The sequence below is a fragment of the Drosophila subpulchrella genome, chromosome 2R, assembly GCF_014743375.2.
Source record: "Drosophila subpulchrella strain 33 F10 #4 breed RU33 chromosome 2R, RU_Dsub_v1.1 Primary Assembly, whole genome shotgun sequence".
Taxonomy (NCBI): domain Eukaryota; kingdom Metazoa; phylum Arthropoda; class Insecta; order Diptera; family Drosophilidae; genus Drosophila; species Drosophila subpulchrella.
In genome coordinates, this window is record NC_050611.1 from 7806122 (window position 1) to 7819453 (window position 13332).

The window sequence follows — 13332 nt, forward strand, 5'->3', positions numbered from 1 at the left end:
AGTGTTTACCATTGAAATGAAAACGTATCAATCAAAATGAGTATGTATACTAAACGTAGGGCAACCAAGTTGTTTGTTTGCTAGTATTATGTTTTAACTGAATGATTATTTTTTTAACTATGCATTCGAATACTTTAAGTTGAATTGAGAATCATCCAAATGATGAGACAATAAAAATGTATGTTTTCTCTACTTTAAATCCGCCTCTGTTGTTTTATTTAAACGGCTATTTAGCCCCAATAAAATCCAAACCGATTTCAGTTAGGTACAGCGCTGTATATTTCTATAAAAAATATTCGAGATTAGTACATCGAGATGGACATCTACACAGAAATGCTTTATATTGCTTAGCCTAAGTGGTAAATTGAATTCAATGGCACCCGCAGGATTTCACAATCATGTTTCTATACTTTTTCAGGTTCACGTTCTCGTCGTTCAGGTGATAGAGAACGGGGAGTGCTCCCAGCCTGGTCGGAGCACAGCAGGGTTTCGGTACCTTCTTGGGCTCGAGCAGGTGGACCAGAGTCTGGACGATCGCATGGTTTGTGGCGTTCATGTGCGCGTTGAGCGGGAAATTGCACTCGCCGCTGCAGTAGAAGGCCCCGTAGCCCTCCGGAGCGATGATCCAGTCGTGCCAGCCCAGATCCTTGAAGTCTATGTAGAGGGTCTGCATCTGGCAGCTGCGCGTGCTCTCCAACGGCTCCAGGAGGGGAACGGTGTTGGGCGAGACCGACTTCTTGCGCTTGCGCGGATGGCTGGCACTTCGCTTGCTCCTGTGATGACTGCTGTGTGCCGTCGCCTTGATTAGCTCCGGTCCCCGGAAGAAGCCAATCATGAAGGGCTGGAACTCGTCGTCCACCTTGCGGTGAATCAGGCCAATGTCGTCCAGCTTGACCTCGCGGTCAGGTCGATTTACGGCATGTGCTCCAATGTAGATGCCGTGGTTCTCCTTCGTCTTGGCCAGCCACTCATGCAGGCCCTCGGTCACATTGAGCTCCAGCCAGCCCACGTAGTCACCCGTTGTGTTCACCGACGACAGCGGCTCCATGGTGTGCTGGCCCAGCGTTCCCGTTCCAATGGCATACACCGTGATGGTGAACTCCCTGTTGGCGGTCAGCCACTTGCCCTCGTTGGCATTCTGATAGATGCGCAGCTCAGCCATCACCAGGTAGTTGTCGTTCGGCACCTTGGAGACATCGAACCACAGCCGCCGGCCGTGCTCATGACGCAGTTCGTCCACGTTGTGGTGGCGCTTGTTCAGGAAGGTCATGATGATGTCGCTCTCGTCGATGGCCCGCTTGTCCAGGTCGGTGATGAAGTTCTTCTGCTGATCGTCCTCATCCTCCTCGAGATCTGCGCTTCTCCTGGCGCGATGGCCACGCTCATAGGAATCTTCGTCATCATCGGCTTGATGGTCATGATCGCTGAGGCCCTCCTCAGCCGTGATGCGATGATAGACATCCAGCAGAAACTTTGGAGCCGACTTTCTCAGCGACAACTGATGGCTGCTCAGGTGCGTGGGACGTTCGGCGATGCCCAGGAACTCAAGGATCTCATAGGAAACATCGAGCTTGTCGTCCTCGCTTAGCACCCTGTGCATAATTGTCTGATCCCTGCCATTGTCTATGTAAATGCCCGACTGGGTGGCTTCGACGGCTGGCGGCGTGGCGGCCACAAACATGAGCAAAACCAGTCCGAGTCCCACAGAAGCGAGAACTGCAACGGCCTCCGAGGTATTTCGCAGAACCGACAACATATTGAATACCGGACGGATGGGTTGCGAACGCTTTTCTTCGCTGTATTCAGGGCTATCTACGGCGCGATAGCATTCAGATGTACAGTAACATTTAAGTGATTATTTGTTGAGTTCTAGCGAACCGCGAGTTCTGAAAATTCTGACGCACTTACGGATTGTTGTGTGTATCTTAATCTTCAAGATGCATTTTCTGTCTATTTTCAAGGAGTTGGCAGCGCTGTGTTTAGAAAGATATATCGATCTCAAAGATCGAACTCTCTGAACATTTAGCAAGTACACCCTCCCGACAGCTGATACACACACCTCACATTTAGGTGTGACCGCTTGGGAAAATGTGTCGTGTCCTGCTTTTCGCGCAGTGTAGATGCCGGCTAGTCAACGAACATCCCAGGGAGGGGAACAACCAACAATGTTGTCTACGCAGCAGACACAACAAAAACAAAACGGAAATTCAAACTCGGACAACGGCAATTTCACGACGGATTTTTCTTGAACATCTGGACTGGACAACACCGCTCTTATCGTGGTCCTGGAGTCCCTCCCAACCATGAGTGTATCCTTCAACATCCTTTTGGACACATCTCCCAATTCTGTTTTGTGGATCGTGCTACATCGCCTAACTCATCTCACCCCCGAACACGAATTTCCACTCACACGACTTCATTTCGTTTTCACATTATAATTCACAATTTTCTCCTAAATTTTAACATTTAATAATCCAACCTACGGTACCGAACTTTTACAGGGAACACATATGTATATAAATAAATAAATAAATAACAATAAACAATATTCCAATAGTTTTGGGTTGGTGTAAATAAATAGGTTAAATAAATAAATAATTAGAATAGATATAAGTAGGACTAAATTAATTTGGGCGGGTTACATAATCAAAGATATCAGTCTCAATTTTTTTGTATTAATTTTCGGCTTGCTGAATTTGTTTGCCGCTTGTAGTTTCCGGGAACCTTTTTGCTAATTCTCTGTGTATAATTTTAAGGAGCAAATAAAAACCTGGGGCTACCCGGGGATGAGTGGCCAATTTTCTTGTCGAAAATTTAGATCTCCTGGTGGCTGATCTTCGTCTCTCCTTACGTAAGTCTATTTTCCTGATCCAGGCTTTTCCCTCACGGAATATTCTATAAATATTTATATTTTAACTCCACTCACATTAACAAGGATTTTTTCATCACTCACTGGGTAGGAACTTGACTTCAAAAATTATATATTTTTTTCCAACAGAACCGTCTGCGACCAATTGTATTTGCCCTTTAATCACTCTTGCTTGTTTCACTTTTTCAAGCCTCTCTTCGTCCAAAAAAAACACTTAAACTTTTCGGATTTAAGCCTTGGTTCATTTGGGAGTTATCCGGTTTAAGGAACCAGTTCCATGATTTGACTAAGCTGCACGACTCCCTGAACTCACAGCTTTGTTAAATTCATAATTTGTGCATATTTTTGTCGTTTAAAGCCTAGTACTCACATCGACGAAAACCGTGAGCTAACCATAGGAGTGAGCGAGAGGCAAACAGGCGGCTAAAGCTTTTCGTCGGGTCTGTTTTTCAGCGCGGTACTCAGATGAGCTAAGGAAATACCAGAAAAAATATTAGATTTCGGGAGTGAATTTTCGATGAACGCCGTTAGCCGCGGCCCAAAGAATAAGAAATTTAATCTTTGGCGGTGTTCGTGCAGAAGCGGTGGGGAATTTAAAAATGTTAAACGGAAGAAAAACCCCAAAAACGTTAAAAGGAGGTCAGTGCAGATGAAAATGGACGCCTAATCCAAGCTGTTGCCCATTATTGTGGGACTTGACCGACAGGAAGCAATACCACAACAGGGGCAAATCCGCAGAATAGTTGAAGCGCTGGAGGAGATCCACTAGAGAATCCCAGTGGGAAGGAACATGCCGAGTGGGACTTCGCTCTCTACATGGACATCCTGCCGGGCGTGTCCTCGCAATGAATGTAAGATCTGGCCAAAATAATTCGGTTGCGTTGTACTAATAGAAGAATCTTTTTAGCAGAACCACCATTAATATGATCTCCGAAGACCTCTCCATTCGGATTCCGTATACCATAACCACCAGCTAATAGGCAGCTTAAGGGGAGCTGGAGGACGCGCTGTCTTCTATAAGGAGGAGGAAAATAGGGCGCCCGCTAAGGAACAGTTGGAGAAGCCATGGCCAGCCACTGCCAGGAGGCTGGGCGACTTTCTGCAGCATCAGCGGATCAACCCCTTTCCCAATCCGGCACCCACTTCCTCAAGGTCCAATATGCCCATTGGGACTCGGAGCTGGACTGCGATGGCACGGAAAAATTGGCGAAGCATCTGTGGGACGTGAAGGAAGCTTTAAACTACTAATTTACATAAATAAAAACATTCGTTGAACATTCTATTTATTTTTATTTTACTTTATTTGTGTACCAGCAGACTCTTCATTTTTAAATTGCTCCAATTGATTTGTTTTCCGTTTGGCAACAAACCCAGCCGCTTGACAGTAAGACCATGCTTCATGCATTGCGGGTGAACTTTAAAAACTTAGGTCACACTACAAAGAATACGATTTTTCGACTAGTGAAACTCTTAGCCGATCTGAGTACTAGGCTTTAGTTAACAGAGCTGTTGCATGTTTATCGATTGGGCTGCCAAGTTCCTTGAAACAACGCCAGAGGGCGTTTAAGAAATTTCCTAAATGTTTCAGCGTTTTCTGGCTATCATCTACATTTTCTGGCTATTTCTAGCCAGTTTCTAGTTTTCAAAGGCTAGTTTAGCATTTTTGCGAGCCGAAGAGATGGCAACACTGATTCCATATTCCATCGCACCCCTTCTTCATTCCGTTTTTATTTTTATTCAATTCCGTTTTCGGCGTCGGCATCTTGCATCTCCCTTTTTTACTGACACTTACGCTGAGGCTGTCTCCCTTTTTTACTGACACTTACGTTGGCTTACGTTTTGCCGACACTTACGAAGCATCTTGCATCTCCCTTTTTTACTGACACTTACGCTGAGGCTGTCTCCCTTTTTCACTGACACTTACGAACTTACGTTTTGCGTTTGTTTTGAAAATCACCCCACCTCCCCACCTCCCGTCTCCTCTACAAAATAAAATAAATCATCCGCCACCGAGCCCGCCGAAACAAAAATATCGAATTTTTTTCCGTTTTTCAGCCGTCTATTATATATGTTGATTTATTTTACAACATTTTATATGTTGATATGTTGTTTAAAGAAAAGTTATTGGTAAAATATTCCGTCCAGACTTTGCCATTTTACAGATTAAAAGTCCATTCCATGATTTTTATCCCAATTTACACTAAGGTTAAAAAAAATTCTGAAAACGACGTTTATTTACTTTCTTTTATTAGCAAATGGGGTAATGGAATACTAATTTTGTTAGTTTTTATTACTGATTTACTGATTTTGTAAGTTCAGTTGACCCTGAATTTGCTGCAGCTGGTGCTGGATTGCCTGCAACTGCTGGGACTCCGGGGTGGGCACCTTGATGGCACCCAGGAAACCAGCCACCTTCACTGGATCGTCCATTGCAAGACGAATGAACTCCCTTAAAGTGTCGCCTCCGCCCCCTCCGGCCACCATGAGGATGCGGGCCATCTCGCGCTCCCGCTCGAGCACCCTTGTCATCTCCCGCCGGAGGATCGGCCGATCCACCGTGGCCTCCCCCTCCGGCACCCTGTCCACCACCACCGCCGCGACGGCCCGCCGGACCTCGCGACCGGCGTGGGTAATATCCGCCCCTTCCACGTTGCATCTGGAAAAATAAATGATATATGTATATATGTAATTAAATTATTATAAATTAAATTAATAAAACAACACATGCAGAGATACTAAAAAAAGAATTTAACAGATGCCCCAATCAAATAAATATTATTAAAAATATTATTAATATATGTTGAAGAAACTAATAATAGATCCGACTGGTTTGACTCAAGCCCATGCGCAACTCATCGAAGAGAAATCCTTAAACTGTTTCTGGAATCTTTGCTGAAAGATAATTGTAAAATGTATACTAGGAAACTAAAAAAATTTTCAAAAAAAAATGTATATATGTAAGCGTAAAAATAAACATAACAAGGAAGAACGCTATAGTCGAGTACCTCGACTATCAGATACCCGTTACTCAGCTAAAGGGACCAAAGGAAAATGGAGATATGCAAGCAGCAAAGCGAGATTGAAATGCGCCACCTACCGGCGGTAGACAGATTTAAGCGTTGTGGGCGTTAGAGTGGGCGTGGCAAAGTTTTTTTTGGATTAATCGATGGGTATTGACAAGACCAATACATTTCAGTTAAAATTTTTGATCTAGCGTGAAAATTGTGGGCGCCACAGGTTTGGGCGGTTTGTAGGCGTTCTAGTGGGCGTGGCATATTCGCGTGACAAAATTGCGCTGCGCTTAAGCCTAAGGAATCTAAATCTGAAATCCCATTTCTCAATCTTTGATATTTTCCAAGATATCCGCGTTCATATTTACGATTTTTTGAAGTTTGTGGGCGGTTTGTGGGCGTTCAAGTGGGCGTGGCAAACTTTTTTTTGGGTCAATCGATAGGTATTGATGAGAACAAGACATTTCAGTTAAAATTTTTATTCTAGCATAAAAACTGTAGGAGCCACAGTTTTGGGCGGTTTGTGGGCGTTATAGTGGGCGTGGCACTCTGCTGAAACAAACTTGCGCTGCGTAAGAAGCTCAGGAATCTGCAGGCCTAATCTCAATAGCCTAGCTCTTATAGTTTCCGAGATCTCAGCGTTCATCCGGACGGACAGACAGACGGACAGACGGACAGACGGACAGACGGACAGACGGACAGACGGACAGACGGACAGACGGACATGGCTAGATCGACTCGGCTAGTGATCCTGATCAAGAATATATATACTTTATGGGGTCGGAAACGCTTCCTTCTGCCTGTTACATACTTTCCGACGAATCTAGTATACCCTTTTACTCTACGAGTAACGGGTATAAAAATTAAGAGGGACTTCCAAAAATGTAGAAACAAAGCGTACTTTCCTTTGGGAATGAGGGGGTTGGTGTCTCCCGAAACAGTTGTTGCTTACTTTCTTCTTTTTACGAATGCTAATTTGCTAATTTGGTGAAGTTTGGTAAAATATTCCAGATGTACCAGATGTGTGTATTTTCATATTTAGCGTATTTTGTATTTGGGTTAGGTAACTTCCGATTTTTGTTAGCCGATAGCCCGATAGCCGATGGCAACACTGATTCCAGCACCCCTCACGAGAAATAAAAGTGACTCAGTGCGATTTGAAACGGCGAACGGTGAAGAGAGCGGGAAAAACGAGTTCGGCGTCGGCGAAATAACGCGCGTTGTTTATTTGCGTTTTAGTTTTAAGTTAGCGCGTTTTTACTCACCGCCGGTGTCGCCCAAATAATGCTAGACACAGCCTAGAGCAACGGTGAGCAGGGGAATTCCGATGGTCACCAGCATATCATAACTTAAACCATCCGCAAGCAGGCAAACCAAAAGAAAAACCATCTAGTACTAGACCACTTAGAACGCCACACAAGCAGAATCGGAAGCGGAGAAATGGGCCGCAGCCGGAGTCCCGCCTCGCCGGCGCACAGGAGACGCGAGAAGGAGCGATCCGAGCGGAAGAAGCGCCGGGAGCGGCGTTCCCGCGAGCGGGAGGCCATCGGAGTGGCCCCCGCCGGAGCATCTGGATCTGGAGGAGGAGGAGGAGCAGGAGGTGGCCCCGGTCGCCGTGAGCGGGATCGCGACAGGAGTCGCAGCCGCGAACGGGAGCGCGACCGCGATCGTGCGCGGGGCCGGCGTTCTAGGTGAATAACAAAGTGTAGTGTACCAAAAGCCAAAACACGATAAGTATAAAACTAGTCACTAAAATCTATGTTCTAAGAGTAAGATCTAGGTCCAGGGGCGTATTTTAGACGCATTTCAGGGGGTGCGATAGAAAGCCATTTAAATTGGTTTATAGCCCATTAGTTTGGGTGAATATCCTATAGTTTTCTTGAGGAATGCTAAGCATTTCAAAAACTTTTTAGGGGTAAGGTGACCCCTTTAACCGCCCCCCGGTAAACCCCTCCCAGAACTTGTTTATTTACTCGCAAGTATCGATAGACCCCTCCGTTCGATAGGCAGCCAATCGATGGCTATGCAGCTCTGTCGGCTCAACACAAAAAAAATTACCACGTGAAGCGAAATTGTGCGAATTTCATCACGGTGTTTAACTAGTTTTCCGGCCATATAAACCAAATCCAGAGTATCTGATACTTCGGGCTCAGTCAGGCCAGGAAATCCGCTAAGAGAGAAACCCACAGAGGAAGAGCCAACCGGAACTTACAGAGAAAATGGCGTTGCGCGTGCAATTCGAGAACAACGACGACATCGGCGTCTTCACCAAGCTCACCAACACATACTGCCTGGTGGCCATCGGCGGATCCGAGACCTTCTACAGCGCCTTCGAGGCTGAGCTGGCGGAGACCATTCCCGTGGTGCATGCCAATGTGGGCGGCTGCCGGATCATAGGTCGCCTCACCGTGGGCAACAGGAACGGCCTGCTGGTGCCCAATTCCACCACCGACGAGGAGCTGCAGCACCTGCGCAACAGTCTGCCGGATGCAGTCAAAATCCAGCGCGTAGAGGAGCGCCTGTCGGCGCTGGGCAACGTTATCGCCTGCAATGATTATGTGGCCTTGGTCCACCCGGATCTGGACAAGGAGACCGAGGAGATCATCGGAGATGTGCTCAAGGTTGAGGTCTTCCGGCAGACCATTGCCGACAACACACTGGTGGGCTCTTACACCGTGCTGAGCAACCAGGGCGGCATGGTGCACCCCAAGACAAGCATACAGGATCAGGATGAGCTGTCGTCCTTGCTGCAGGTCCCCCTCGTTGCCGGAACCGTGAACAGAGGCAGCGAGGTCCTCGCCGCCGGCATGGTGGTCAACGACTGGCTCTCCTTCGTGGGCATGAACACCACGGCCACAGAGATCTCGGTGATCGAGAGCGTCTTCAAGCTGAACCAGGCTCAGCCGGCCACAGTGACGACCAAGCTGCGAGCAGCCCTCATCGAGGACATGTCCTAAGCGAAATTATCCATCTTTTATACTTGATCTAAGGATTATCTGTTATCTTCTACACAATGTCAACTAAGAAATACAACACACAAAATTAAAAGAAAGCCCGAGCAGCTGCAGCCATCTCTTAGCTATTTGGAAAAGGAAACTTAGAACAGTTAGAGGAGTAGTTTAGGTATTTGGGTAGAAAATTATAGTTCTTCCCGAGATCTTTTATTAAATTCCATTATGATAAATCAGGCAATAACCCGGGGATCTTTATTTTATGTTTAAAACCTATATATGTTTCAGTAGATTGAATAGTATTTCCAATCCTAAAAGCTTAATTCTTGAGCATGTTTTTAATTTCATAGACATAACCAGTTTTTTTTATATAAAATATGGGTTCTATAATATTAACTCCTTATATCCTCCCAAGCCAGTGATTATTAAGTGGGGTTTGAGCTCTCAAATTATTGCCAAACACCCAGACGTAAATGAGACCTTTAATGAAGCGAACCGACCGGTTGCAAAGTGTCGTATTTCGCTTAATTAAAACTTCAAATTGCACAATCGGGTGCACAATGCTCAAGGTCGCCCCAGTTAATTCCCAGGCTCGTTGCAATTCGAATGCAATCAACTGGTCCTGTCAGTCACCAACTGAAGCATATTGAAATTCACAACTCACGTTGCACAATTCATGGTTTGCAGATCGCGGTCGAGGGGCGCCGGAGGAGGAGGAGGAGGCGGAAGCAGCGGCGGCAACAGCAGCTCCGGACCATCGACGTCGCGAAGGACGACGAGGAACAATGCGGCGAGCACAGCTGCCGAACGGCCCAAGATTAACGAGGCCGACCTGGAGGGAAAATCACCGGAAGAGGTCGAGATGCTCAAGACAATGGGATTCTGCACGTTCGACACCACCAAAAACAGGAAGGTCGAGGGCAACGATGTCGGAGAAGTGCATGTAATCCTGAAGCGAAAGTACCGCCAGTACATGAATCGCAAGGGTGGCTTCAACAGGCCGCTCGATTTCGTGGCCTAGCAGTCCTTGGCGGCAGCCATCTCCACATGCTTATCGCCCTTCGCCCAACTAGTTTGCTACGCTTTTTTTACTTGTCCGTGCCCAATCCCAATCCGAATGGGCAATGGGCGGCGGACGAAGACCTGCAATTTTATGCAATAGACCGGTTTACAAAATTCTGCCATCTTTTGGCCCCGTCAAAATTTCCACTCATCAAGCAAGTTCTGCAAGAGGACAGCCTCACCACACTCATACCTCAATTAGTTATTTAGTAGTTTAAGCCTGAAGTGCGCCTTTGTTATAGAGTTGGCCCCACCAAAGGTTAATTTTACAACAAATATCTGGGGCTGAAAGCAATCCCAACCCTTTTCGGTTGGAGAATCTGCTTTCAGCTGCAGTTGACAACGCACGACGATTGCTTTTTGAATATTTCAAAGTAATTAACAATTGTTTTTGTTGACATCTCGCCATTTTGTACGAATACGAATTAACTGAAGCCAGCCTGAAACCGAAATTCACAACAGCAAAATTTTCAAACTCACATACAGACAATTACTTAAAGTATTTGAAAACACACCACAGCCCAAAACGAACAATCCGCATCCCCATCCCATTCCTTATCCCAACCGTAATCCCAAAAACCACCCAACTTACTTCCTCCATACGCTGCAATAGTACAACTTTTACAACCAAACAATATATATCAAATATATATTTTATATATATAGAAATTAAAATATACACACACACCACAAGTACCTTATCCCCCGTAAACCCCCAGAATGAACCTTACAATAGCCATAGCAATTTGTTGAAAGAATTATTATTTGTTTAACAATCAAAATGTTGTAATTAATCCAGTTAATTCCGATTTAAATCACAAGTGCCAACAGATCAGGCAAACCAACGCTGAAGATGAATCACGTTTTTATAGAGATATTTGTATAATCATTTTGTACTTTTTTTATAAGATAGCAACAATATTTGTATGCCGCAACAAGTAAACTATTTTAAGCAACAGCTAACTATTTTTTTTGCCTTTGGAAGACAATATGTATTTGAAAATTGTAATAATTTCGGCCGAACACCACCCACACACATCTTATTTGTAGTTTTACACATAACGAAATTGCAGGGATTTTTATCTTATTTCATATTCTCTTACAATAAACTGATAATAAATTTGTAAAACCGTATCATAAACGTGGATTCTTATTTATTGAAATTGAAAGCAAATAAAATCTAAGAACTGGAAGTAGCATTGGCTTTGTTTGGAAAACTATTGGGTTTAATTGAAAAAGCCATTAAAAATGAAATTGGTTTTTCCTATTTCAATAAAATGTGAAACTAATATGTTTAATACCAAATACTTATGCATTTTTGGAAATGGGGACTCTTTGGATATTAATTGGAATTTCAATTCCAACCCGCGAAAATAAAAAACAGCTTAATTGGCTTTTAGTATATTTTGTAATACGAAAATTTAATACAATTTGCAATTTGATTTAAATTCAATTACAAATGAAATGCTTAAGAGAAGATAATTGTGTAGGAAATCGATTTCAACATAAAATACAATGCTCGGCAAAAGAAAAATAAAGTGTACGACTAAAGTTAAATTTAGTTATTGTTACGCTTGTTATCGCTTAATGGATTAATTTTGTTTTACATAATTAAGAAATACATGAGGTGCCATTTTCAGGCTAGGATTAAGTGGGGGAAACAATCAGTTTTGTGCGCGAAGGCAAAGCAGAAGGAATCTGCTCATATGATGCTTGGTAAGAGGTTGAGTTTCTCTCGATTCTGTGTGTTAGTCTTTTTGTTGCCGCTTCTGATCGCTAAGGCTGAAGATCCAGAGGGACCTGACTGCACCTAATCGCCCTTGCGTGGCTTGCGCTTGCGCACCTGTTCCGTCTTCTCGGGCGCTGAATCTCCGACTTGCTTGGGCTCCGGCTTCTCGGCCTTTTCCGGCTCGCTGTCGGTCTCCTTTTCCTGCGCGACCAGATCGCCCGCCTGCTCCTCGCTGTCATCCTCCTCCTCCTCGTCGTCTTCATTCTCCTCCGGCTCCTCGTCGCTCTCCCGCTGCTCATCTTCGTTCTCGGCTTCGCCATCATCCTCGATCTCCTCGGTGGCCAGATCCTCCAGGCCTTCGGTTAGATTGTCCTGCGACTCCGAGAAGCTCTGTCGCTGCGATTTCTTGGGTGGATAGACAAAGTCCACAAGGCACACTAGTAGCAGACCCAGGGCGGCGCCCACAAAGATGGTGGCGATGGCGAAGAGGGCGTAGGAGCCCCACGTGGGCAGGCCGTACTCCTCCTGCAGCCGCCCGTTGAAGTCCTTAAAGAGTTTTTGCGTGTGCTATTAGTACATGGACACAACATACAAGACAACAGCACAGAGCAAAGACCAGAGTAATGAGTAATGGGCGGTAATCTTTGGGTCAGCGGGATCACACCGCTGATAAGCTTCCGCTTATGTCTCATGCAATGAACTGAGGTGATAAATTGGGATAGGTGAACGAACCTTCAGAGTGTGGGACAGCTTGAAGAAGTAGGACAGCACGGACATGTGGATGGTATCGGGCTTCTTCCAGGCGGAGAGTGGTTCGATGCTCTGCCACTGCTGCTTCTTTACAAAGTACAGGAGGGCATCGCCATCCCGGGCTCCACGATACTGCCTGAACTCGCCATCCTTAACGCTGGGGGAGATTTACATGGGTTATGGCTTAGATCATATATTTGGTGGTAAGGGTTACTGGACTCACTGGTAGATGGTGGGCAGGGCGGTCACAAAGAAGCGTCCGCTGAGCGAGGGTGAGGTGGTCACGTCGATCTTGGCCACTTGCACATGGACGTCCTTGGCCACGCGGGCAAATCGCTCCCAAGTGGGAGCAAGATTCTTGCAGGCCGGGCACCAGGGAGCAAAGCTATAAATACAGGGAAAAACACACGCTTTAAACAGCTGCCACAGGAATGAGTCATCGTCGCCACAAAGGAATGTCTGGCATTCCAGAGAAAGAAGAAAACCAGCTTGCCGGCCGTAGAAGCCGGCGCACCACGCCCCTTTCTCGTTACGTCAGGCGCCGCGGGGTTCCACATGGGTGCGGGGTATTTAAGGCTATCCTTTTGTACTCACAACTCGATCATCCACTCGCCCTGGAGCATCAGGTGCCAGTTGTCCTCGTCCAACTCGATTAACTTGCCACCTGGCTGTAATCCTGACTGCGCAGTCGCCGCCGACTGCGCTGCCGCCGCGGCAGCCAGCAGAAGCAGCGCCGCACATGACGCGGCCACAAGGTGCGATGTGCAATGCATGTGGGTGATGTTTCCTTCGCCGATGAGTGTCCTGAAACCTGTGACGTTCGGCAGCTACAATTTGCTAAATTAAACTAAAGTTTGCGTCCAATTCAGGTCCAAAAAGTTACAAAAAACTGCGACGCCTGCTGGAAAATTGATGGAAACGAAACGCTGGTTCGATATCCAACAGTGATGGCACGCTACT

At 45.8% G+C, this 13332-nt stretch overlaps 5 protein-coding genes across 8 annotated transcripts; 2 read left to right on the forward strand and 3 right to left on the reverse strand.

The window, feature by feature from the left end:
* Positions 1 to 255: 255 nt before the first annotated feature.
* Positions 256 to 1984, reverse strand: LOC119551564 (protein 60A). Its single transcript, XM_037860962.1, has 2 exons — positions 1909 to 1984; positions 256 to 1812 (listed from the first exon to the last, which is right to left on the reverse strand). Exon 2 carries the CDS (start codon positions 1754 to 1756, stop codon positions 371 to 373), a length of 1386 nt encoding a protein of 461 aa, XP_037716890.1. The 5' UTR covers positions 1757 to 1812; positions 1909 to 1984; the 3' UTR covers positions 256 to 370.
* A 3108-nt stretch (positions 1985 to 5092) lies between these two features.
* LOC119549081 (rRNA 2'-O-methyltransferase fibrillarin-like) lies at positions 5093 to 6986 on the reverse strand. Of its 3 annotated transcripts, none has more exons than XM_037856795.1 (2): positions 6833 to 6986; positions 5093 to 5525 (listed from the first exon to the last, which is right to left on the reverse strand). In XM_037856795.1, the coding sequence occupies exon 2, from the start codon at positions 5396 to 5398 to the stop codon at positions 5168 to 5170; it is 231 nt and encodes a 76-aa protein (XP_037712723.1). In that variant the 5' UTR covers positions 5399 to 5525; positions 6833 to 6986; the 3' UTR covers positions 5093 to 5167. The 3 variants fall into 3 exon arrangements, with proteins under 3 accessions (XP_037712723.1, XP_037712722.1, XP_037712721.1); XM_037856794.1 differs by having other exon boundaries at positions 6786 to 6979; XM_037856793.1 differs by having other exon boundaries at positions 6782 to 6979.
* A 35-nt stretch (positions 6987 to 7021) lies between these two features.
* Positions 7022 to 11034, forward strand: LOC119549080 (U4/U6.U5 small nuclear ribonucleoprotein 27 kDa protein). Its single transcript, XM_037856792.1, has 3 exons — positions 7022 to 7189; positions 7249 to 7571; positions 9519 to 11034. The coding sequence occupies exons 2-3, from the start codon at positions 7321 to 7323 to the stop codon at positions 9850 to 9852; spliced, it is 585 nt and encodes a 194-aa protein (XP_037712720.1). The 5' UTR covers positions 7022 to 7189; positions 7249 to 7320; the 3' UTR covers positions 9853 to 11034.
* LOC119549077 (eukaryotic translation initiation factor 6) lies at positions 7874 to 8947 on the forward strand. Its single transcript, XM_037856787.1, has one exon. It carries the CDS (start codon positions 8100 to 8102, stop codon positions 8835 to 8837), a length of 738 nt encoding a protein of 245 aa, XP_037712715.1. The 5' UTR covers positions 7874 to 8099; the 3' UTR covers positions 8838 to 8947.
* Positions 11035 to 11282: 248 nt separating the features above from the next.
* Positions 11283 to 13313, reverse strand: LOC119549075 (thioredoxin-related transmembrane protein 1). Of its 2 annotated transcripts, none has more exons than XM_037856784.1 (4): positions 12967 to 13313; positions 12596 to 12757; positions 12355 to 12529; positions 11283 to 12189 (listed from the first exon to the last, which is right to left on the reverse strand). In XM_037856784.1, exons 1-4 carry the CDS (start codon positions 13143 to 13145, stop codon positions 11704 to 11706), a joined length of 1002 nt encoding a protein of 333 aa, XP_037712712.1. In that variant the 5' UTR covers positions 13146 to 13313; the 3' UTR covers positions 11283 to 11703. The 2 variants fall into 2 exon arrangements, with proteins under 2 accessions (XP_037712712.1, XP_037712713.1); XM_037856785.1 differs by having other exon boundaries at positions 11283 to 12168; positions 12967 to 13309.
* Between the last annotated feature and the right edge of the window lie 19 nt (positions 13314 to 13332).

What these genes read in the sequence shown, in the direction of transcription:
- LOC119551564 (XM_037860962.1), bottom strand. Translation starts at nt 1,756, where the DNA reads ATGTTGTCGGTTCTGCGAAATACCTCGGAGGCCGTTGCAGTTCTCGCT.
- LOC119549075 (XM_037856784.1), bottom strand. Translation starts at nt 13,145, where the DNA reads ATGCATTGCACATCGCACCTTGTGGCCGCGTCATGTGCGGCGCTGCTT. An exon ending in GCCCTGCCCACCATCTACCA is followed by an intron (nt 12,530 to 12,595) that starts GTGAGTCCAGTA and finishes AATCTCCCCCAG; the next exon opens with CGTTAAGGATGGCGAGTTCA. An exon ending in AGCTGTCCCACACTCTGAAG is followed by an intron (nt 12,190 to 12,354) that starts GTTCGTTCACCT and finishes ATGTACTAATAG; the next exon opens with CACACGCAAAAACTCTTTAA.
- LOC119549077 (XM_037856787.1), top strand. Translation starts at nt 8,100, where the DNA reads ATGGCGTTGCGCGTGCAATTCGAGAACAACGACGACATCGGCGTCTTC.
- LOC119549080 (XM_037856792.1), top strand. Translation starts at nt 7,321, where the DNA reads ATGGGCCGCAGCCGGAGTCCCGCCTCGCCGGCGCACAGGAGACGCGAG. An exon ending in GCGCGGGGCCGGCGTTCTAG is followed by an intron (nt 7,572 to 9,518) that starts GTGAATAACAAA and finishes CATGGTTTGCAG; the next exon opens with ATCGCGGTCGAGGGGCGCCG.
- LOC119549081 (XM_037856794.1), bottom strand. Translation starts at nt 5,525, where the DNA reads ATGCAACGTGGAAGGGGCGGATATTACCCACGCCGGTCGCGAGGTCCG.